Below are 24,886 nucleotides of genomic sequence, written 5' to 3'. Positions count from 1 at the left end.
AAAGAGTGTTGTGCCTATCCCAAGATTTTGTTAAAGATAGTGAATATCCAAGAGTGAAAGATATTTTAGCCATGTTAGAAGCATCATTATCTCACTACCCCCGCTTGCATACTAGATGGCATGAGTTGAAAGGGAATGAAGCCAGTATATAGAGAAAATGAAAGAGATGCCACTGGTTTAGCTCAAGCAATTTCCACTTCACTTGAAATATGTATCCTTTGGTGAAAAATATGGTGTTCTTTATGTCATATAATACACCTTGACAATGGTTGAGGTGTCAAGCTAATGACTTTAAAGAAACGCTTCGTGAGAGGCAACCCATATGTAGAGGTAACATTTATTTTGGCAATCTTATTTTTGTTATTTTAATTTGATTCTTTTTAATTGTGTGTTATAAAGTGCCCTATGATGAAGAGTTTTTAACAGCTTAAAGTTGGTCTTAAGTTATTTGTTTGTGATTTCGAGTTTTAAATTATACTTCTTTGCTCATGGCATCGCTCAATTCGACAACTTTCACTAAAGCATACATTGCTGATTACTCTTTGATTATGGAAGTCTTGACATTCTTTAAAAAAATAAATTTTGCAGTGACATGTTTGGCATCATTTAGATAGTTCATACTCTCTAATATTATCCCAGATGTGAGCTTTTCGGCGTAAACACTTTAATTCTTTGTTGTGTGATTATCCAGACATATGTTATCCCTTTAGAACTTGCACTAAGTCTGATTTGCATCGCTTGTAATTTATGCATATATTGAGACAATTTTGTTTGGTCGTTTGAGTCTTTCTAATTATCCTATACAAATTTTGTCCTTTGCTAGCTCATTTGAGCTTTGCCCGTTTCTTTCGGTTACTAGCCACATTACAAACCAAAGACATGACTTTAATTACATCACCTTACTTGGAGTTAGGTAGGAAATATTTTGTCTTGTCTTGGTAAAGTTATAAGTTCGGGGTTGCTCATGAGATAACAACCTTTTAAGTTCGGGGTGGTGGTTCTAAAAAAAAAAATCAAAAGAAAAAGAAAAAAGAAGAAAAAAAAAATCAGTTTGTGTACTTTGATAAATAACATCTTCTTGGTTTTTTTTGTCAATGTTTGAGAATCTCCACAATGAAAAGGTGAAGAAAAAAAAAGTGGTAGGATAATTTAAAATTGTGTACCTAATTCATAGTAAAAATCTACTACTTTAAAAATATCATACCCTTACTTAAGTCCAATTACAACTTGAAAGTCCTCCAAAAGTGTATGTGTTTGTTGCATTGTGAGTGCTAACTAGAATTTTTTTCAAACCTATGGTAGTGTGATGCATGTTCTAGGATTTGAGTGATAAACTCATAACCCTTGTAAACACTTAAGAGAAATTTTGGTGAGATTGTGAAGAGAGAGTCGATCTTGATGAATGAATGTTATTGTACAAATGGTGTTGTTTCTTTTTTGTAAGCAACCATAGAACATAATGAATGTTTTGTAGTAGCTAGAACTTTGAGAATTGAGTTTGATTTGATTTGAGAAATTGAGTTTAAGTTTGATTTTAACTAAACCAAATTTGAATTTAATTGTTGCTTGGGGACAAGCAACATATTAAGTTTGGGATTATGATGACTCTTCATCATATGCATATTTTTTATATTGTTTTTAGTTTTATTTATCTTCAATCATTAGTTAATTTAAGGAGTTATTTGATATATTTTTATTGATTCAAGTTCTTAGATTTAATAAAATGCTTATATTCTTTTTTCATTGATTAAGTAGAGATTTTTCGTAGTTTTGTGTCGTTTCTTTGTTTTAGTGTAGTGCTGAATTTTTGTGACAAATTAATATGTCATATATGGAGTATTTCATTCATATCTTGAGTTTTAGAGGTTCAATTGGAGTCAAACCAAGTGTAAATGAAAACTAAGATCCATAACTACAACTTTTATGAAGACATCAGAACCAAATTTCAACTCAAAAGAGGATAAAAATGCATTAAGCGCTATACATAAGATGTTGTGCGCTTGAAGCGCAAAGCCTGCCCCCGAAGCACATTTGCACAATATTTTCACATCTTGAATCTGTGCAGGCGCGTCCAGAGCGCAAATCCCGTGCCTGTGGCACGTGGCACGCTACTGAATGTTTAAAAACACAATTTTCTCACTTTCTAAGGATCTTTTTGACTACTGGGAAGTTTGGAGACATGTGCCCTAATAGAGAAACTCAAAGACAGCTGTTTCTAACACCATTGGAGCAATTTTATTAAGAATCATTCATAAATCTTTCTTGTAATTCTTCTCTATTCTCTATATTTTCTATCTTTGTCATGAGTAACTAAACCCTATTTGTTAGGGATGAGTGAAACAAGATGAAATCCTTATTTTTCTAATGTGATATCTAGTTATATGAATGAGTTTATTGAATTATTTTTCTCATCTATGTGCTAAATGTTTTTTATTGCTTGATCAACTTTAAAATGTTATACGATTCACATTTTGAAATGGAAGTGGACTTTACGAATGCTTGAGATGAGAAATTCATGATATTGTAGTCTAGAGATAGATGCAGGTCATAAAACCAATTAAATTAGTTACAAAAGCAGTAGTTTGATAAGAGAATTCATGTATTGTAAGACTTGATTCTAATATTTGTTAGACATAAGTCCTCTTGTTCATGATTTTGAGATAAGTAACAAACATACAATGCACATGTATCATTTGATAAATCTAACAGATTGAACTGAGTAACATTTCAGGAAAAACAAGCAAACACTATACACTTGGAACAAAAGCTTGGAACTCAAGGAATCAACCAAAATTGGAGGATGTGCTTGAGAAAGATGCAAATATGTATAGTGTCATTAGTGGTTATAGTAGTTATTTTAGTAGACTAATCACTATTGTTTCATACTTAAGTATTTGTCAAAGAAAGTAAATCAATCAACTGATAAGTCAATTGATGAATCAATTGGGCAATCGATTGTCTGACTCAGAACAAAAGTTTTTACTAAGTAAATCGATTGAGAAATCGATTACTTAAAGTCTTTTGGTGAAACCTGAGTTCTGGGCTTAATCCAATCTATTGGACAATCGATTGGGAAATCAATTGAGTAATCGATTTTGTGATTCACAGAACCAACTACTTACTGAATCAATCGATTGGCAAATCGATTGTGAAAACGTTTTTCATCAAGAATGAGTTTTGTGATCAACCAAATCGATTGGACAATCAATTGAATTAAGTTTCTTAAACTGCAAGTTTTGTGGCAATCGATTAGGTAATCGATTGAAGTTAATCATTTATCAGAAACATGGTGGATAATCGATTGGCACATCGATTTCAACCAAAATAGCTGAGCTACTGTAACAAGCCAAATCGATTGGCAAATCGATTGGATTAAAACATTGGAGTCACTGTGACCAGCCAAATTGATTGGCAAATCGATTGCTTTAAAATGCCTGAGTCACTGTGATTAGCCAAATCGATTGAACTAAATGTTTGAGTTACATGAAGTATTCAGCTCATTGCCAAATCGATTATGACTATGAATATACGTCGACTGAGCAATCGGTTGTTTTGATCTCGTTGTTTGAACAAAACACCTTTAATCGATTACTCAATCGATGCTGATATAATCTTAGTATCAGTTTCTGATTTATGCATTAAAAGAATTGATTGGCAAATCGATTCATGCTTATATTTTCAAGATTCAAGAAAAACGATAATCGATTGGGCAATCGATTAAGCTGTTTTTAAACTGTTATAAAATTGATTGACCTGATGCTTTTATGAATATATATATAAGCTGATTCAATCACATTTTAAAAAAGAACTGTTACACATTTTCTAAAAACCAATATACTACACTTGAAACAATTATTCATTTTTCACAATACTGAAACCAGGAAAAACACTTTGAAAGAAATAATTGTTACCACACACAAAATACTCATTGGCAAATTCTTTTGTGTGAAATTCATATTGTGATTGAGTCATCATTATTTGTCCGCTTTTATTCTTTTCTGTAAAAACAATCTGTAAAGAAAGTTCTGGAAATCCAGTAGTGTAAACTGGTGACTATCTTTGTTGGTGCGTGTGTTCATCAAGAAGAAGTCTCATCTTGATCTCGTGAGAGTTTGGCGAGTAACTCTAGGGATAAGGTGGCATTGTAATAGAAGTGAGTGAGTTGGATAGATAGGCCATGTGTGAGCTGGACAATCTGTAAAATGTACTCAAGTCAATTCTATTGGAAAGGCTGAAATCTGGTTTAGATTTCAAGACTGGATGTAGGCTATCAAACTGATAGCCGAACCAGTATAAATCCAAGTGCATGATTTTCTTATCCTTTCTCTTTATTTTGATATTGCTTGAATGCTTATTCTTGAATGTTTGTATTGGTGAATTTATGTCTTGATTAATCTTTTGAATAAGCATTGTATCTGTACTCTTGTATTGATAATCCATGCAATTGTGAATCTTTGTTCCTGAATAAATTCTGTAACTGATCATTGTTAATCTGATTAATAATCTTGTGAAATTAGTAAAGACATTTCTCATATTTTTTTAACAAATAGAGGCCATAATTTCCTACAATATTGAATTCACTAAGGAATTAGCGGTTACTTTGAAATTAAAGGTTCTATCACTAAGACGTTAGAGCAAGAATAATGAAGATAATTCACTAATGATTTAATAAAGGAATTTAGTAACTAGGATCAAAAAATCAAAGTTAGACTCGAAGTGAAACTCGTTCCTGACATTTTTCTTATTATAAAAGTTCAATTATATTACTCTTGTTAATTTTAAATATTATTTCAATCAACTCGGAAACTTTTGTTCAATTTTAGTAATTAAACATAAATCGATAGTAAAACGCAATCCTTGAGTTCGACATTTGGTACTACCGTTTTAATTATTACTTGCAACGATTTAATACAATTGCTAAATGCTATCAGTCATTTTACATTAGATCCCAAAAACAATCAAAACTCTTTGATACTATGTTAATAATAATAATCTAACATAAGCACATAGAATGAAGAAGATAAAGAACCCTTGACTAGAATTTCGTAAACAAAATGAATAAAACTTATATTTTTCAGTGTTACAATAGATATATACACTGAGAATATAAAAGTCTAAAGTATTCTTTCTACTAACACATAATAACAATATTATTTAACAAATGTCACAATCTCTTTAGTTGCACCTCCTGTGTAACCACCACTACCATCATCACAATTGTCAAATCTACTTTTCTTCGAAGATCCATCATTTTCAATCTCCTTGAGGTTGATTATGTACGACTAAAAAAATTACGACCCAAATTAAAGTGACAAACTTTTGTAAAACAGATATATTATTTGAACATAACAAATTGACATAGTAAGTCAAACACTATATATATAATTTTTCAAGTCGAACACTTTATAATATATACTCTGAGTTAATGTCTTTTTCTCATCATCATCACCTAAGAAATATATATTAATGAAAATAAATTACAAATCGTACATTTATAAGGTGTGTGGTGTCGAAGTTTGTGTCCAAAAATCATTTATTTTTTGGAAACCATGATTTTGTACATATTCACGCATTCTCTAAGTCTATGGTATGTCGGTGTAGTGAGATTGTGTATGGCAGTTTGAGCAAATTCCATTTGCAACCTCATTTTGCAATGATGCTACCACAGACAATTTTACACCTTCAAACTAATTAATGTCAGAGACAATTCATCCATAACGTGGGATGTCTACTGAACAGGAACATAAATCTTTAATTGTATGAGTGTATTTATTTAATAAGACAACCATCGAAAATTCTTCTAGTTGTTTCAAAAGGCCAAATTATATTGTTTATCTTATCTTATATTTGAATTAAAAAAAATCTTATCTCAAATATAGTATTGCATTAATCCATTGGATGTTTTTGGATTTGCTACATGAAATATTAAGTATTATTTAAATTAGTCTCTAAATTTTATAAATTGACAAATATGTTATTGGCATTGTAAAATATCAATCAAAATATTCTATGTATAAATCATTGTTTTAGATATTTTAATATAATACTCTAATTGAATATGTAAATTATTCATATTAATCTCGCAACAGTGTCATATTTTCATAGACAAATTTATCAATGAAATTTAATCATTTCAAAAATAAATTTATAAGTAATTGTAATTGTGGACAAATTAATTCATAAAAAATTTAAATTTTTTCAATCTATATTATTTTTTATTGATAGAATTTTATATAAGACTCGTTAAATTATATGGAGTTTACATAAAATTGATGATAAAAAGGAGTGTGTTGAAAGTGTGGATTAAAGGATGTGAAATTAGACTTCTCTAATAATTGTGATTGTGATTACCCGATTAGTGTTAGTATTTGGCATGACCCAAAAGCAAGATATTGATCCTTCATCTTCTAATGGGCCATAATTGAGAAAACTTTCAAGTCCAAATCCAAAACTTTAATTAGAGAGAGAGAAAAGGATATATACTACAAATGGACCAATGCGAGAGAGAGAAAGGTGTGACAATAAGATTATAAATTCAAAATTGAATCTGCCACTTTTTTATTACTTTCAATCACTAAATAAATCTTATATCATAAATTTTTTTGAATTGTGTTATATATGTATATCCCTTTCATATTATTAGAAGAGTTGGAGTGACAATAAGATTATAAATTCAATTTTTTACTTTAATAAAATTAATAATTAATTAATAAGATTAATTATTTAAAAAAGGTAATTGTATTAAAATTTAATTTATACGTTAATCAAAGAATTTAATTTATATGTATCATTAATATAAAATCTTTTTATATATTCATGAGAAAAAAAAAACATTTTTGTATATATATTTTAATCACATCCAACCATATAAATATTTGTAGAGATGTTTTAAAACAAACATAATAACGTAATATTATAGTGTGGTTTTATTAAATGTATGCATAAAATAATATCGTTGCATATGAATTAATCTATTGTTAAGTTTAGTTTTCTATAAGAAACAAAGAAGGGAATTTCTTGATGAAGAAAAATAAGTGATGGTAAGATTTACTTTAGTTGGAGTACAAGAGGTCAATTTGGTTTGAAATTTTGGAAAAGAAAATTCAAACCAATAAAAATTAGTCAATTTAATTTGATTTGCTTATTATAATTATTTTTATGAAGCCTAGACTATACTAAATCTACCAAGAACGAAAACTATTTTCAAACCCAATAGATTTTTATAAATATTAAAATAAATACATAAACTATGAGAAAAATAATATATAATAATTTAAAATATATAAAATACAATATATTTTTTAAAATAACATTACTAAATGTAGTGTAAAAATATAAAAATAATAATAAATTATAATAATTTAGTTTAGTATCATGTTATTAATTTTTGAATGATGCGAAATTGATATCCAACTACATATATGTTGGATTTATTTAGTTTATTTTAGTTTAAACGAAAACATGCATGTAAAAAAAATCAAATCAATTTAATTAATTTGTTTTGGTTTTCATGTTAATCGAACCATGTGTCAATGCCACATTGCATAGAAAATTGGGTAAATTAATATCTTCATATTACACTCTTAATTGTATAATATTCATTTTTGTAGTCACACTTTTATTATTTTCAGTTACATCAAATAAATTATTTACATGAATTAAATTTACATAAAATTAAATTTAAGTATATAATAAATTAAGTTTATATAATATATGTGAGTTAAATTTATGTAATCTATTTAAATATAATTGAAAGAAAAAATACATATAATTAATAAAAATAAAAATATTAAATAATATATGATTGTGAAATTCTAAATTTAAAGTTGAACATAATACCAATATTTATCTATTGTATTAAGAGATGATACAAAATCATCTAATTTAGGTGATTTTGGGTACTTTAGAAAATGAAATTGAAACATAGGAAACCTAGATAATAGTACATATATTGTTGGCATCACCAATCAACATCTAAAGAAACTTTGTGGAAACCCAAATAAGAAGCAAACAATAATTATTTTCTGGCTACAAGTAGTAGTAGTGTGCCTCTCAGAAGCATCATGAACATAATCAATGATACAACTTGTAAGAATTGTACCTTCCATTTGCTAATCACAATCACTGGCCCACAAGAGTAGGTACAATTTTTTTTTTTTTGTCTGCAAACATTGATTTTGTAATTTGTAATAAAAATAGTAGTTTATGCATTAGATAAAAAAAAATATATATATATATATCGCTCTAAGCTTGTTTTTAGATTAAAAAGTTAAAAAAGTAATCACTTTAGTTTAATTTTAACAAAATTAATTAATCTACAAAAGCAAATTGATCTAAAATGCTAAAATCACTATTTACAAAATGTTCACTCAAACATCCATCTTTTTCTTACACACAACAATGTTTCATTTCTTGACATAATTATCTCAAGCAAATATCATTTTTATTTTTCTTGCATGAAAGTTTCTTGAGGCCATGTGTTGAATGTTCAACTAATGTGGATTATTCAACTTGAAAAATCTAGGAGCAGAAAAAGGTGTCGATGGTGCTTACATGAAGGATGTTGCTCAAAATGACTTTTTGGTGTTCTTTGTCTTTATATTTTTAGTAGTGTAAATGATTTTTCAATTGTATAAAATATTTTGTAATTTATTTACATTTTTTTTTAAGGATTCTGTTGTTTATTTTAAATAGATTATAAGAGTAATTTTGTCATTTTATTACAATATATATATATATATATATATATATATATATATTGTGTATATCAAATTTTGAATATAATAAAATTAATTTTATCAATTATAATGTGTGTATCAAACACATGATATGATAACTCCTTATCATATTCATATCTTATTATGTTTTTATCATGTTCAATATTTTATTTTGTCTTTATCATATTATAATTAAAACTCATTTGATGTATATAACAGAAATATGATAGGATATCAAACTAACATTATTATTCTATTAAGTATTTGATGTGCACATATAATAACAAATAAGTTGTATTATTTTATTGGTCATGTATATTTGTTACACGTTTCGTTATGATTTAAATGATAAAATTATCTTTCTAAACACAACTTTGTTATCAAAAATTATAAATGTCATTTTCTTTTATTAAATTAACTTATAATATTTTTAATTTTTAAATATTATAAATTAACATAAAATAATAAATAAAAATAAACAAGTAATAAAATAATTATATTTAAAACAATTTATATTGAGGCCACTAAATTTATATATATTATCACGGGAACTTTCCCACCTTAGGAATAATTTCATGGGAACTTTTGGAAGTTGTCATATTCCAAGGAACTATTATACCCATCCATAATTTTGGCTTAAATTTTTACCAAACATGTGCATATTTATTTTTTACCCATATATTCCAGAAAATATCATTATAGACTTGAAATAACACCCCTTATATGATATATATTAATATATAAATTGAAAAACTATATATGTAAATAAATTATATTTATATTAAAAATTTATATTTTATAATTTTAAATAATAATGTATTAGATTATATAAAATAACAAGATCATCCTTGTAATAAAAAAAAACATATTTTTTTTTAACAAATTAATTATTAAATTTTATTTTAAATTAAATATTAAATTCTATTGTTTTTAATTTATATTTATATTTTAAATTATATTTTATAAGAATAATATAGTAAAATTTAACACAAAATAGTGTTCATAATTGACTTATCATATCTTGTTGGTTTATCAAACCATAGATTCTGGCAGGATATGATAGTTAATTCTTATTTTGTCTTTTATCATATCCATCAAACGAACATTTAGTGTGTTATGATATCAATTTTATATTTTGTTTTCCATTATTTTGGTTTCTTGAACTTTTTTGGAGTTCAAATAATTCATATTTAATTTAGAAAAATGAAAAATGATTCTTTGAACAAATATAGACAACAATTTTATATTTTTATACAATTTTCTATTTTTATATTATTTATATATCTCTCATTGAATATTTTTTCTTTCACTTCGGTTCTGATGTCCACACTAATTGAACTATGGTGTTGATTTTAGTGTGTTCAAATAACACAGTTGTTTAATTTATCTATCCATAAAAAAATTCTAAATTTTGTGAAAATGATTTTTATAATATTCTAAAAATAAATAAATAAAAGTAGTCAAAAATGTAAATGATACACATGATTTGAGTTAACAATAGAGAATAAAACTATTAAAAAAAAACTATTGAATGAGTTAAAACTCGAAGAAATTTTTATTTTTTGGTTTATGAAGAAAAAATTTATAAGAATTAAAAATAAATGAATTATATAATCGTAACTCCTCCCTCGATAATAACTTTAAGTTAGACTTTCCCCCCAAAATATTCATATTGTTTTTTATACATATATGCTATAAACATACCTGAATGTGACAAGCTTAACTTAATCAAAGAACATAATTCAAGAGTAATTCGATGAAATTATACGAGTATCTTTTAAATTAACCGATGATCTCGAGTTCAAAAAAATAATAATGCATGTTCATAAAAATTATTGGTAGAAAATTTTGCCACCTATATAATCCTACTTTGGTGAGGGTAACTATATTTAATTTAGAGAATAATTCTAAATTTACAATTTACAAATTAAATAAAACTAAAATGCTAATAGTTTTCGCTCTACATTTGCCATCACTACAACTACATATGATATGCTAGTAAATATCAATATTGTTAAATTGAATGTCTTGTTCTAAATTCGAATCCAGGATTTTACAACTATATATAAATTTATGATGATATTTACTGTGTCTTCTATATAAAAAATATATGATATGGATTATTGATATAAATCAATTAAAAAGGAAGAAATTAAAACAAACAACCATCATATATAGGTTTATAAGAATGTTTCAATTAGAGATTGTGACACCCATTCCAACCCTTAGTTGAGCTAGGAATTGGCACCCTTTATCAAAATCAAGCTTGTCTTGTGTACAAAACCCAATATATGTATAATATTTATATAAAACTTATATTTGTGAGTTTGATGCAAAAAGTACCACAAATCATACTAGAGAAATGTTAAGCTACTAATACTAAATTGATTTAATTTTTTTGGAATGCAAAATTCTAGAAAAGTTAAGGTTCGTTCTGTGTTCCAAGTGTACATACACACCCAATAACCCCACTTTGTACTAAAAATAATAATAATCTAAAAAACTTTAAGAGATACACACTGCAAGCACAAACTAAAATTCCATTTATGCTAATCTATCTCTCTATTTATAGTTAATGGCTCTAATATTTTAGGTGTGTGTTTGGTTTCGACGGTATTGATAATTGATTTTAGTTAAAAGTGAATTTAAGTTAAAATATATATGTTTCGATAAGTTCGCGTGATAGTGAATTGAACAATAAATTTTAATGTAAAAATTACATTTTAAAGTAAAAAAAATTACAAATTTTAACTTTAAGTTAGAATTTATTCTAAAGATAAAATTAATTTCATTAAAAAATAACGAACGTACTGAAATCAAATTTTAGTCTTCTAAATCACTTTTGATTCTCTAAAAAGTGAATTTAAACATGCACATATGTTAAAGTTGTAAAATAAATTCTACACAATCGAGCATTAACACAAGTGATAATCTCAACATTTGATTTTGATTGAACTTATATATTTATCAAATTTATAATGTGAATTGTTATTTTGATCCAATACTCTTGGATGTCACTACATAACTTTGGAATTCCCTAAATGTAAGATTGGATCCCAAAATGTTGTTGCATTTGAAGGGTAGTTTAGTCTTATTTCTATCTTAAATGGCTTAAGAGACTAATAAGATGATTCCCTAATAACTTGTGCCGTAGAACTAAGTGATTGCGATAAGATTCTTGAGTGTAACTAACTAATTAATATGCCTAATAAGATTTCTTGACTAGAAACTACAAAATACTGGTATACTATCATCGATATAAAAACATGTATTAGATTAGTGTTGTGTGAGTATCAAACACAATACACGTCTTTCATATAAAGTGTACATACTAGAGTAAGGGTAGTACAAAAAAAGTTGTGACATTTGAAAGGTAGTTGGGTCTTATTCTTATCTTAAGAGGGCTGAAGAGGCCAATAATAAGATGATGAAAAAAATCCAAAGTCCATAGAGACCCACTTTCACATCACCAAAATCCAAACACAAAAGAGTTCTTGTGTGTTTTCTCAAAACGTGCACGTGAAACCCCAATAATTCCTCATGCACAAGTGGGGTATAGAAGACAGCACTTCTTCTTTTGTTCTCATGCCAAATTCCACCACTCAAGAATCTCCTCCATTACCCTTACCTTCCACATTCCTCTCAATGTTTCTTCTTTCTTACTTCCCTTGAATTTCTTTTCTCTTTTTCCAAATTGATATGCCAATGGCCATAGCTATGTTGCCATTATTTCTTTCTCTTGTTTCATTTTACTTCATCATTGCAAATGGGGGTTGTTCATTTCAAGAGAAGAAGATTTTCAAAGTGCAAATGTTGCAGAGGAAACAATTATTTGGTAACCAAGGTTGCATCCTCCCAGAATCAAGTGAGTTTAGCAGGAAAAAAAAATGTTTTTTTTTTCTTTCTAAAATTTCTGGGTTTTCTTTGTTTATCAATTTTCACATTGGATCTCCTAATATTTAATCAAAAGTTATTTCCTTTTTACTGTTATTAGAATCTAAGAATGTTTTTTTTTCTTAAAAGAAAACACCCATCATTGGTTTCTCTCTGTCAATGAAATTTCAAAGTCTTAAAAAGAAGAGATTAACTGTCTTTGACAAAGCATCTTGACTTTTATATTTATTTAGGTAGCATTGTTTTTTCTGTTAATAGATTATGTCGCAAAGCAACGTGTGTTCTATGTTTGCATTTTTCGTATCTGTTTTCTTTTGAACTAGGTTTGCTGTTATGACAATTTTAAATATCTATTGTTTATTGGTTCAGAAGTGATACCCCTTTTAATATATGAATTCTCAGGAAAGGAGAAAGGTGCTATTATCCTTGAAATGAAGGATAGAGGTTATTGCACAAAGAAGAAAATTAATTGGAACATGAAGCTTAAGAAAGAGTTAATGTTAGATAATCTTCGTGTTCGTTCGATGCTAAACAGGATTCGAATAAAGCTCTCTAGCCATAGCTTAGAACAACCATCACAAATCCAAATTCCATTATCTTCTGGTATAAATTTGCAAACTTTAAACTACATTGTGACAGTGGGATTAGGTAGTCAGAACATGACAGTGATAATTGATACTGGAAGTGACTTAACATGGGTCCAATGTGATCCTTGTATGTCATGTTATAATCAACAAGGACCTGTATTCAACCCTTCAAACTCCATTTCCTATAAATCAATCCTATGCAATTCATCAACATGTCAATCTCTTCAACTAACAACAGGAAACACAGGTTCATGTGAATTTAATCCATCAAGTTGTAACTATGTTGTTAACTATGGTGATGGATCGTATACCGATGGCGAGCTAGGTGTTGAACACCTTACTTTTGGAAACATTTCAATGAGTGATTTTGTGTTTGGTTGTGGTAGGAACAATAAAGGTTTATTTGGTGGAGTTTCTGGTCTAATGGGCTTAGGAAGAAGTAACCTTTCATTGATATCTCAAACAATTACTTCATTTGGAGGTGTTTTCTCTTATTGTTTACCAACAACAGAAAATGGAGCTTCTGGGTCATTAGTTATAGGTAATGACTCATCAGTTTTCAAAAATCTTACTCCAATAGCTTACACCAGCATGGTTTCAAATCCACAGCTATCCAACTTTTATATAATGAATCTAACTAGCATAGATGTTGGTGGTGTGGCTTTGGAAAGTACGAGTGTCGGCAACGGAGGAGTTCTGATTGATTCCGGAACGGTGATCACGAGACTAGCTCCATCCGTCTACAATGCTTTAAAGGCAGAATTTTTGAAACAGTTTTCTGGTTTTCCTTCTGCACCAGGGTTATCAATTTTGGATACATGTTTTAATCTAACTGGGAATGAGGAAGTTAGCATACCTACTATAAGTATGCATTTTGAGGACAATGTTGAGCTGAATGTGGATGCAGCTGGCATATTGTATATGACAAAAGATGCTTCACAAGTTTGTTTGGCATTTGCAAGTCTTTCTGATGAAAATGACATGGCTATCATTGGGAATTATCAGCAAAGGAATCAGAGGGTGATTTATGATACCAAACAGAACAAAATCGGATTTGCAAGAGAGGAATGCAGTTTCACTTGAGTAGGGAACTTAGCCACAATTCATCAAAGCAGAATCAAGCAAATAGTGTCTGCAAAAAACTTCTAGTTTTTTCTATTCTGACCATTTATATATATACTACACATGCAGCTATGTTTGCCTTGTAAGAAGGTACTAGCATAAGAATGTCATTTGTGAAGTTTTTCTTAGGTATATTGTTCTATTGGCTTAACTGTATTTCGATCTTCATTATGATTAATGAATTATTTGAATATCATTGCAATATTTATCTGTTTAATTCTTTTTTTAGTCATTACTTAAAACCAAATCCTACTACATAGATTTTAAAATTAATATCCAAAAATATCATTACTAAATAATATTAGGGGACTTTAAAATAAATTTAATATACAAAATCATTTGAAAGGTGTAGTAAGTCGAAAATTTGAAACATTTTATTAGAAATGAGGCTGAAATCATTTGTAAACACGAATAACTTAAAAATCAAGAAACTTGTATGGGATAATTAAAATATAGGGTTAAATAAGATTTTGATCCCTATAAATATACTGTATTTTGTTTTCAATCTCTCTAAAATGTACAATTGTTCCTCAAATGTTTTACATTTACAAATTTGGTATCTGCTTTTAAGACAACTTATATGTATCACTCAAATTTTTTACAAACATTTTTAGATCATTATAAGAATGTCTCCCACAAAATTTAAATTTGTTTAACAAAAGATGAATTAAATATGAATTTTTAAGCACAAAAAATTTAAAAGTTCATAGTTAAATCATCCCTTGTTAAAAAATTTCAAAATTTTTTAGAGGAGATTCTTATAATGTCTTAAATATAACTGTAAAAAACATTCAAAAATTCAAATGTTACACATAAGTTGATTTAAAAATAGGAATCAAATTGTAAATGCAAAACATTTGAGTGACTATTGTTTGATGAAAAACTTTAGAGGGACTAAAAACATAAAATAGTGTATTTATTGGGAGAAAAAACTTATTGAACCCTAAAATATATTTGAAAAATCATTATACAATAGATGCTTCAAATCACAAGTCAAACATTTCAACAACAAATGAGCAATAACACACTCTAAATCCCAAAAACAAACATAGTGTGCTTGATTGAAATTGCAAATCAGTTACTGAGTTCACCAAAGTACACAAATCATAGACTAGCAGCAAGTGCATACTTGAATTGACTGTGAATTTGGCGTAATCACACCCTGCCACCATGATTTTAGCAAAAAATGCACTTTGAAGCATCAACAAAATCAGTGTTACAAACATGCACGGAGTGATCAACAATGGCATGTGAAAAGAAGGCTGACCCCATAAAACTAGTATACTAATTCTTTGACTGCATAGCGTAGCCTTTTCTTTTTTGCCTTCCCTGTGAAAAGAGGTAACACCCTCACTGGCAGGACAGTTGAAATGCACAAACAGTATAAAAGAGAGCAAAATGCAAACCATATCCCATAATAACTCATGCCCAATTAACTGCCATCCTCAAAACAATAAATAAATAATATGCATTGACTAAGGTAAAAGCACACTTACAAACTATCACTTTCAATCTCAACAGATAAACTTTTAAAGGTGCATTAAGTTTTCTTCAAGGGTCCTTCAGAGAGAAATGGCACGGCAATCATGAACTAAAACCAAGAGTTGAATTGTTCATATCACCAAGATGATGAGGAAATATTACATAACACCAAATTGATACACCCTTAAACTCCATGGAGTACATTAATTTTCACTAACAGCAATACAATGTTGCTTAACAGACACTTCTGTACCAAATCTTCCGGCTAGGCTCATCATTAATATTGAGACTTGTCAAGACTGTCAAAGTAGGGGTGATCAAGTGCAGCTTTGGCAGAAATTCTCTCAGCCGGGTTGTACTTTAGCATTTTCTGCAGGTGCATAAGTGCATACAATTACTCCCAAGAATTGGTGGGAAGAAAAAGAAGAGACATACATTATTGAACATGGTGAAAGTGAAGGTGACATGTTGTGTGTTTATTTGAATAATTATGGCATATACACAATCCAATCATATTCCTCCAAATCTGTATAATAATTTCATATCACTACTACATCAAAGCTACTTTAGTTTAGATAACTTCAGAGACTAACATGAACTGCAATGCATCAATGAGTGATTATCATCTTGTTAACTGATTAAGGTGGTAAAAGTAACATTGACACCCTTATCAAATAACCATACTATCATCTTCAGATTAAAATGCAATTTTTATGACAAACCATATTTTGAATTAGTTGGTTCTTCTCAATGCAATGTAATGCAACGCAGAACTGATTGCTAATTTCTCTTTTGCAAATAACAATTTTTCAAGAGGCTTATGAACTTAGAAATAGAAGGCAAAATTAGACAGAGAGGAATGCTGACCGAGAGAAGGTCCACTCCATCAGGTCCCAAGGAGGGCACCGCCCTTGCCAAGTTCTGAGGCTCCCATCTTGGGTAGACATGCCAATCCCGCAAAGAACTAACTCCTGGCCACTGCTCCTCAGTTGGAGTCCCCAAAAGCCTTGAAAAATTAAATTAGTAGCAAATAAGTAAACACCACAGTTGAATTTAGAGTGGGAGAAAGCATGAAAATGGCAAATAAAAATGTTACAAACTAATAAATGCAAAAACAATATCCACAAAACAGTTTGAAACAATTAAATAATGTACAAGATAAGGTGAAAAAACTTTTCTATTAGTTTTATTATGAAACAACATCAAATGAAATAAGAACTAAACTTTAACTAACTTTTCCATGTGACAGAATCTACTACTTAATAACTACTATAATATGTATATATAATAATAATGCGACGTTTACCAAACAAACCGTTGAACCATGTTATAGATTCTTTCAATCTTTATTATTATTTTTAAACAGTAAATAGAATATATCAAGGAAAGTACAAGGGTCCTCCAAACCCAATTAAAGAAAGAACAACAATAATAACAATGAAATCATATCTTATTAGTTGGCTACATGAATCAGACAACGTCGTAACATTCCATCAAAAATCATATCTCTAACCAAACCATTAACCTCTACATCTTTCTTTAAAGGTCACATGGGAGACATCCCTGAAAAAGCACACCACACTCATCCAACACGAAACATCACAGGACAACATTCTTCTTATACACTCCATATAGCATTAACATACCATTAACAGTGAAAACTGTTAATACTGACACCGCATGACAATTAAATTCTATGTAAAATACCTATTTACTTATACTTTAAAATAATATTTACAAGTTAAAATTTAATTGTGCAATGAAATATCAATCAATGTCCTATATATATATATATATATAAATTTTTAAAAATTTATCAACTCCATGCAAAATTTCAATTCAACTATTAGATTAAGGAATTTTTACATCTTATAAAAAGTTACCAAGTAATGTCCATATAAAACCAAAAACCAACACCCTGCTATATGAAATTTTATAAAACGTGGTGCACTCTAATATGAAACTTTCAGTTCAACTATTAGATTGATTAACTTTACACTTACAAAAATTATTAAGTAATATGTAAGTATAAATCTTTAACCCTATATGTAAATTAACAATATTTATTATATCATTTCGTATACAAAGCTTTAGAAATATATAACAATTACGAAATGATCAAAGACAAAAATAAAAAGAAAACACTTTATCACAGCAAATAGCAATGCTCTATAAATAAGAATGGGAAAGAAAAAAAGTATTCATAAGTGAGTTTGTATTCAATACTTGAATATGTTAAGAAGCTGCTGGAATTCAGAATCCCCCGGAAACAGAGCCTGCCTTCTCACCATTTCAGCTGCATACACAAACAAACAGCAAACCAATGCAATTTACATTTCCATCATTAATAGAGACAGAAAATTATCCAAATCACCAACATTTGGGAGAGTTATTAACACCACTCTCCCTCAGAGAAAGAACTTGAGATTGATTCCTAATGTCTCATTGCCGACTTGAGAATTAATCTCATAGCGTGTCCAAACGGCCTAAGCCGCGAGGATACTTTGAGGAGTCTACTACATGTCAAAGACCCTAATTACTTGTATGTTTGATTCCACTTTTGGAGGAAATGAAATTCATTTTAGACATTTCAAATTGATTTTGACATATTTAAATGTTCTCAAATAGAATCGATTTTGCATCTAAAATTAATTCTATCTTGAAACTAGAAACTGAAACTTTTACCTCTACAATTAACATCCAAAGATAACTTACTTCGCATTCAAAATGACTTTTAATCAGAATCCATTTTACAAAATTAATTAATTCAAAATGAATACTAAAAAACTAACCAACAAAAAAAAAGTATCGAAATGGAACCGCGGCGTGGGAAGGAATAGTGACTCACCAAAGATACATCCAACGGACCAAATATCAACACCAGTAGAATAAGTAGTAGATCCAAGCAAAACCTCAGGAGCTCTATACCAAAGAGTAACAATCTCATGAGTATAACTCTTAAGAGGAACAGTAAAAGCACGACCAAGACCAAGATCAGCGATCTTCAAAATCCCTTTCGGTTGATCAAGTAACAAATTCTGCGGTTTCAAATCACGGTGAAGAACACCATGACTATGACAATGAGCAACACCTTTACAAAGCTGAAATAAAAAACTCTGAACAAGCGAATTCGGTAACGGTCTAGGGTTAACTCCTTTACGAAAAGTATCGATGAATTTCTTCAGATCTGTGTCGAGATACTCGAAGACGAGATAGAGAAGAGGTTTTGTGTGGGACCCGGTGGTTTTGGAAGTTTTATCGACGTGTTCGACGTTGAGGAGACGAACGATGTAGAGAGATTGAGAGAGCATTTGGAGAAGAGAAACTTCGCGAAGTGCTGTTGGTGGAACACCTTCTTCGTCCATTTCGAGACGGGTTTTTTTTAGTGCCACGATTTGGCCTGTCGAGATTTCTTTTGCTTTGTATACTTTTCCGTAGGTTCCTTCGCCAACTTTTTCGAGTTTTTCGTACTTTTCCATTGGAATTGAAATTGAATGACGAATTGGATACGAAGGAATTAGAGAGAAGAATGAGAATGGAGTGAAGAGTGTGGGATATATGAATAGGGAAAAATGCAACGGGTAGTTTTCGGATCTCATAAAAGAGACGCGCTCTTTGCTTTTTCAAAATTATATTTTTATTTTTTTTATTTAAAATTAAGTTAAAATTCAACTAAATTTCGTTTACTGTGTTGTTTTGTCTGTGATGAAATTTGTTCCTAAAAAAATATTTATATTTAGTTTTTAAAACGAGTCAAATAAAATTACTTCCCATGAAATGAATCTATAAAGGAAAAAAATATAAAGCAAAAAATGTTAAATTTAAAATACTATTAGCCCTCCAATATTTCTAAAAAAACTAACGTCTCAATTAGACCTACACATATAAATGGAAAATATTTATATTCATAATCATATTTATCAAGGAATTCTTATTTTCAATTTAAACATCATAAAGTTTGAACATATGTATTTTTTTAATTAAAAAAAATCGAGAATAAAATATTTTGTTATTTTTATATAATTATGAAATTTGTTTTTAGTTTCTGGAAATTTTTTATTCGATTTTTAGCTAATTTTAGTTCTATAAAATCAAAATAAATCAAAGTTTCATTGGAATATTATTATACTTTTTTTATACACTTTATTTATTGTGTGATATAATTCTTTAAAAAATATGAGTTTAAAATTCAATTTCTAGGTCTACATATTACTTTGTTTACTTAAAAAATCATATTTAATTTATCATTTGTTTTAAACTTAACATTTTATAGAAAAAATATTCATAACGTTCTAAATATGTCTAAAAAAATCACAATATACATTAGTTGACTTAATAGTATAAACCAAAAACTACTTACAAGAAATATTATGGAAATAAAAATCGTAGAGAATTTGTATAGAAAAAAGGAGATAAATTTTTTATGTAAATTAATTTTACAATAACATTCAATTAAAATTTAATATTTTATAATTATTTTTAAAATGAAATTATTAAGTGGACTTATGTAGTAAAATGATAAATTTTTATTATATGTCTACGTAAAATTAGTTTATGCCAACATACAACTCAATTAAACTCTTGTTTTTTTTTTTATTTAGTTTAAATCCGTGAACATAGTAAATTAATTTTCAATAAAAATATATTATTTTACACAAATATTTAATCATATCTTATCATTTAATTAATTATATAAGTATTTAATGAAAAAAATATTATTATAACTCTAAATTGTGATATTTTATTGGAGTTCAATGTAAAATTAGTATATATAGATTATTGTTGTTATTTTGTTTGTAATAAGTTTTTTCGTTAAAATTTAATTGCTACTGTGAACAAAGTAATTAATCTAAGACTTTTCATTTCTTTTTTTAAAATTGTGGCTCTTATTTTTTTTAATTATTTTTATAAATTTTTAATTTTAATTTTAATTATTACTACTATTAATGTTAGGGCGTTTCTTTTCTTACCCTTAATGTTCTAAAATATAAAAAAATACACGTCCTAATTGACTATTACTAATTGACTATTATGGTGTAACATATATCTTCAAATTAGTCTATATATTACAATTCAAAGGACTTTTAAAAATACTTAGTTGGAAAAATAAAACTCTTAATGTTATTGTCAATACGAAACTGTAAATTTTGATTAGATTCGGGCCCAAAACATCCAACATATGCATCTATTTTTGGTGGCCCAATTTTGGTTGTTGGGGTTTTAGGTTAGGTAAGTGCTGAGTACACTCTTACACCTACTTCACAAGGTTGGTGGTCATCTGACCCCAATAAGCGCTGTAAAAGACCTCATTGTTTTATTATGTTATATATAAAACCCTTTTACAGCGCTTGTTCAAATAAGCGTTGTAAAAGGTCTCTTTATTTTATTTTTAAAACAGTATTTTACAGCGCTTATTTGGAAAAGCGTTGTAATAGACCTCATTGTTTTATTATGTTATATATAAAACCCTTTTACAGCGCTTGTTCAAATAAGCGCTGTAAAAGGTCTCTTTATTTTATTTTTAAAACAGTATTTTACAGCGCTTATTTGGAAAAGCGTTGTAATAGACCTCATTGTTTTATTATGTTATATGAATGTTTTTTTTAAAGCCTTTTACAGCGTTTGTCTAAATAAGCGCTGTAAAAAGGCCTTATTGTTTTTGTGTTTTGTTATGTTATTTTTTAAACAAGCTCAACATGCAAAACCCACATAGTAGTAACTGGTCACCACCAAAATCCCTTCCTCTTCACCAAACTCTTCTCCTTTTATGCATCTTCTTCACAAACATCAAAGCTTACTCTTTCACAATTCAATCTCTACCTCAACACCCTTTTTATCTCTTTACATTCCCTTTCCTTCTTAAATCGAAACTTGGTATTCAAGTTCATTGCCATGTTGCGAAAAATGGGTTTGAGTCTGATGTTTTTGTTAACAATGTGTTTTTGGGGATTCCCATGATGCGTACAAGGTGTTTGAAGAAAATCCTGTTAGAGATAGTCATGTTAGGTGTCTGATAATTATTATTAATAAAGCTCTTTACAACGCTTTTTCAAATAAGCGCTGTAAAATGTCATTTTTACTTTCAAAAGGGTCGTTTACAGCGCTTTTTATAAAAAGCGTTGTAAAAGATCTCAGTATGTTATTTTTGTGTTGGTTTTATTTGGGTTCAATTTTGGATAACTGTAACTGATCAGACATTTATTCCAATCGAATTGGCACTTAATTTACATTATATAAGTGACATTAGTATAAAACACTCAATTCTGCCATATTAGTATAAAACACTCAATTCAAATTACATGCATATTTATCACAATAATTCAGATTACATGCATGGCTTATATAAAACAATTAAACATATACATTAAGATGCCCTTCTTCTTTTCCTGGTGACATTCACATTTGTTTGTCCATTTACAATACGAAACGATGGATTAATCCAAATTCCCTCATCATGATCATCTCTAAGATATAAACCATCATCAGTTGAATCAATTTCATGTGGTTGTTGTGATGTTGCAAATAAAAGATCATTACCAACATCTTCATCATTATTGTTATCATCACTTATTTTATTGGTCGATAGGACAACAGACCATTTATCATCAGAAGGATCAGTGACATAAAACACTTGTTGAGCTTGCGACGCTAAAATAAAAGGCCCGTCTTTGTATCCCACCCTATTAAAATCGACAAGCAAGAATCCTGACTCATCAATCTGAACGCCATTATTATTATCGACCCACTTGCAACCAAATATAGGAACACGAAACATTGTGTAGTCTAACTCCCATATGCGCTCGATAACCCCAAAATATGATAGATTTGCATATATTGGGTTTTTGTCTTTTGCACTTGAGACATGCATCGCTTCAGCTACGAGAGTGACTCCACTATTTTGCATAGTGGTCTGATCATCTTGTTCTTTGGTATAAAATGTGTAGCCGTTAATAACATAACCAGTGTAAGAAAAGACATGTAAGCTCGGACCATTTGCTAGCCACCTCAATCTATTTGAAATTGATCCGGGGTCTATATCAAATTTTGACATTATGTGATTTTTTAACCATGTTACAAAACTTCGATTGTGCTCTCGAGTTATCCAATTTTGATTCCTATTCATGTTCAAACGAGATAACTGATCAATGTGTATTGTAACATACGGTTGAACCTCATCATCATTGTGCAGAACATACAATTGTGCCTGCTCCCATTCTGTCCTTGATATAGTCAGTAGTCTCCTTCCAGTTATCCCTTCTCCTGATAGTCTTCCCGAATGACGAGACATGGGAAGCCCTATGGATTCAACATTGGACAGATATTCAGTACAAAATTCAGCAGCCTCTTCAACAATGTATCGTTCAGCAATACAACCTTCTGGTCGACTTCTACTTTTTACGTACCCTTTTAATATTTTCATATATCGTTCTATCGGATACATCCATCTCATATAAGCTGGCCCACAAAGTTGTGTCTCCTTAACCAGATGAACAGTAAGGTGAACCATTATATCAAAAAACGATGGTGGGAAATACATTTCAAGCTCACACAAAGTAACAACAATTTCCCTCTGCAATGTCGGTAATTTCTGAGGGTCGATCACTTTACTACAAATTTCCCTGAAGAAGAAACATAATCTAGTTAAGGCTAGTCGAACTTTTTCAGGTAAAATGGAACGTATACCTATTGGTAGCAAATGCTCCATTATAATATGACAATCATGGGTCTTCAAACCTTTTAACTTGAGGTCTTTCATACAAACCAAATTTTTAATGTTCGAAGAGTATCCTTCTGGAACTTTAACTTCGTGTAGAAATTTACATAAAACAATTTTTTCCTTTCTAGATAGAGTATGAGCGGCTGGAGGTAGATATGTGCGATTTCCTTTCTTTACTGGAGCCAGTTCATTTCTTATTCCCATATCGACCAAGTCCAATCTTGCGTTGACGCCATCTTTAGACTTTCCTGGAACATTGAGTAACGTACCAATAACACTATCAAATACATTTTTTTCAATATGCATCACATCGAGGAAATGTCTTATATACAATGACTTCCAATATGGCAATTCAAAGAAAATTGACTTTTTCTTCCACCCAGTTTTCACCAGCTCTCCCGCAAAAGGTTTGCCAAATTTATTGGTCAAACCTTGTACTTTTTCAAGTATTTGATATCCAGTCGGTGCTAAAGGAGCTTTACCTTCCTCTGATTTTCCATTGAATGCATTTCTCCACCCACGATACTGATGACTATAAGGTAAAAATCTACGATGTCCAAGAAACACATTCTTCTTACAATGTTTCAACCGCATCCAATTTGTACTCTCTTCACATATAGGACATGCACACTGACCTTTAATGCTATATCCTGATAAATTACCATATGCTGGAAAATCATTAATTATGCCGAACAACATAACCCTTAAATTGAAACATTCTTTCTTATACCCATCATAAACTTCCACACATGTCTCCCACATACTTTTTAAATCTTCGATTAGAGGAGTCAAGTATACGTCGATATCATTCCCCGGTTGTTTGGGTCCAGAAATTAACAGAGACAACATCATAAACTTATGCTTCATACATAACCATGGAGGTAAGTTATATATACCAAAATCACAGGCCACGTGCTATGTGAGATGCTTTGAAGACCATGTGGATTCATTCCATCAGTAGAAAGTGCAAGTCTTAGATTTCTGGACTTTATCCCGAATTCAGGATACTTGTGATCAATTTTTGCCCATTGTGGGGAATCTGCAGGGTGTCGAAACATTCCATCTCTAATTCTTTCATCTGCATGCCATGTCAAGTGTTTTGAATCTTCTTCACTGCGATACATGCGCCTAAATCTTGGTATTATAGGAAAATACCACACGACTTTTGCTGGAGTAGATTCTTTCTTCTTATATCGAGAGACATTGCATTTCGGACACGCCTTAAGTAGTTCATATTCGTTTCGAAATAAAATGCAATCGTTAGGACACACATGAATCCTTTCGTAACTCATTCCAATAGAACACAAAATCCGTTTAGCCTCGTAGGTTCGACTGGGAAGTTCATTATCATCTGGCAACATATCTTT

At 29.4% G+C, this 24,886-nt stretch overlaps 3 protein-coding genes across 3 annotated transcripts in view; 2 read left to right on the top strand and 1 right to left on the bottom strand.

Moving 5' to 3' along the window:
* Positions 1 to 4,962, top strand: part of LOC105852424 (uncharacterized) — a 25,356-nt gene extending 20,394 nt beyond the window's left edge. Inside the window, exon 3 of the transcript XR_012163580.1 lies at positions 2,732 to 4,962. The gene's annotated coding sequence lies outside the window, so the exon portion shown is untranslated. The remainder of the gene's footprint in view (positions 1 to 2,731) is intronic.
* Positions 4,963 to 12,271: 7,309 nt separating this feature from the next.
* Positions 12,272 to 14,524, top strand: LOC101499195 (aspartyl protease family protein At5g10770). Its single transcript, XM_004506978.4, has 2 exons — positions 12,272 to 12,582; positions 13,014 to 14,524. The coding sequence occupies exons 1-2, from the start codon at positions 12,417 to 12,419 to the stop codon at positions 14,279 to 14,281; spliced, it is 1,434 nt and encodes a 477-aa protein (XP_004507035.1). The 5' UTR covers positions 12,272 to 12,416; the 3' UTR covers positions 14,282 to 14,524.
* A 1,206-nt stretch (positions 14,525 to 15,730) lies between these two features.
* On the bottom strand, positions 15,731 to 19,421 carry LOC101498874 (cell division control protein 2 homolog C-like). Its single transcript, XM_004506977.4, has 4 exons — positions 18,651 to 19,421; positions 18,029 to 18,098; positions 16,670 to 16,808; positions 15,731 to 16,172 (listed from the first exon to the last, which is right to left on the bottom strand). The coding sequence occupies exons 1-4, from the start codon at positions 19,399 to 19,401 to the stop codon at positions 16,080 to 16,082; spliced, it is 1,053 nt and encodes a 350-aa protein (XP_004507034.2). The 5' UTR covers positions 19,402 to 19,421; the 3' UTR covers positions 15,731 to 16,079.
* Between the last annotated feature and the right edge of the window lie 5,465 nt (positions 19,422 to 24,886).

This window comes from Cicer arietinum, chromosome 6, assembly GCF_000331145.2.
Source record: "Cicer arietinum cultivar CDC Frontier isolate Library 1 chromosome 6, Cicar.CDCFrontier_v2.0, whole genome shotgun sequence".
NCBI lineage: Eukaryota > Viridiplantae > Streptophyta > Magnoliopsida > Fabales > Fabaceae > Cicer > Cicer arietinum.
This window is presented reverse-complemented; position numbering and strand designations above follow the sequence as displayed.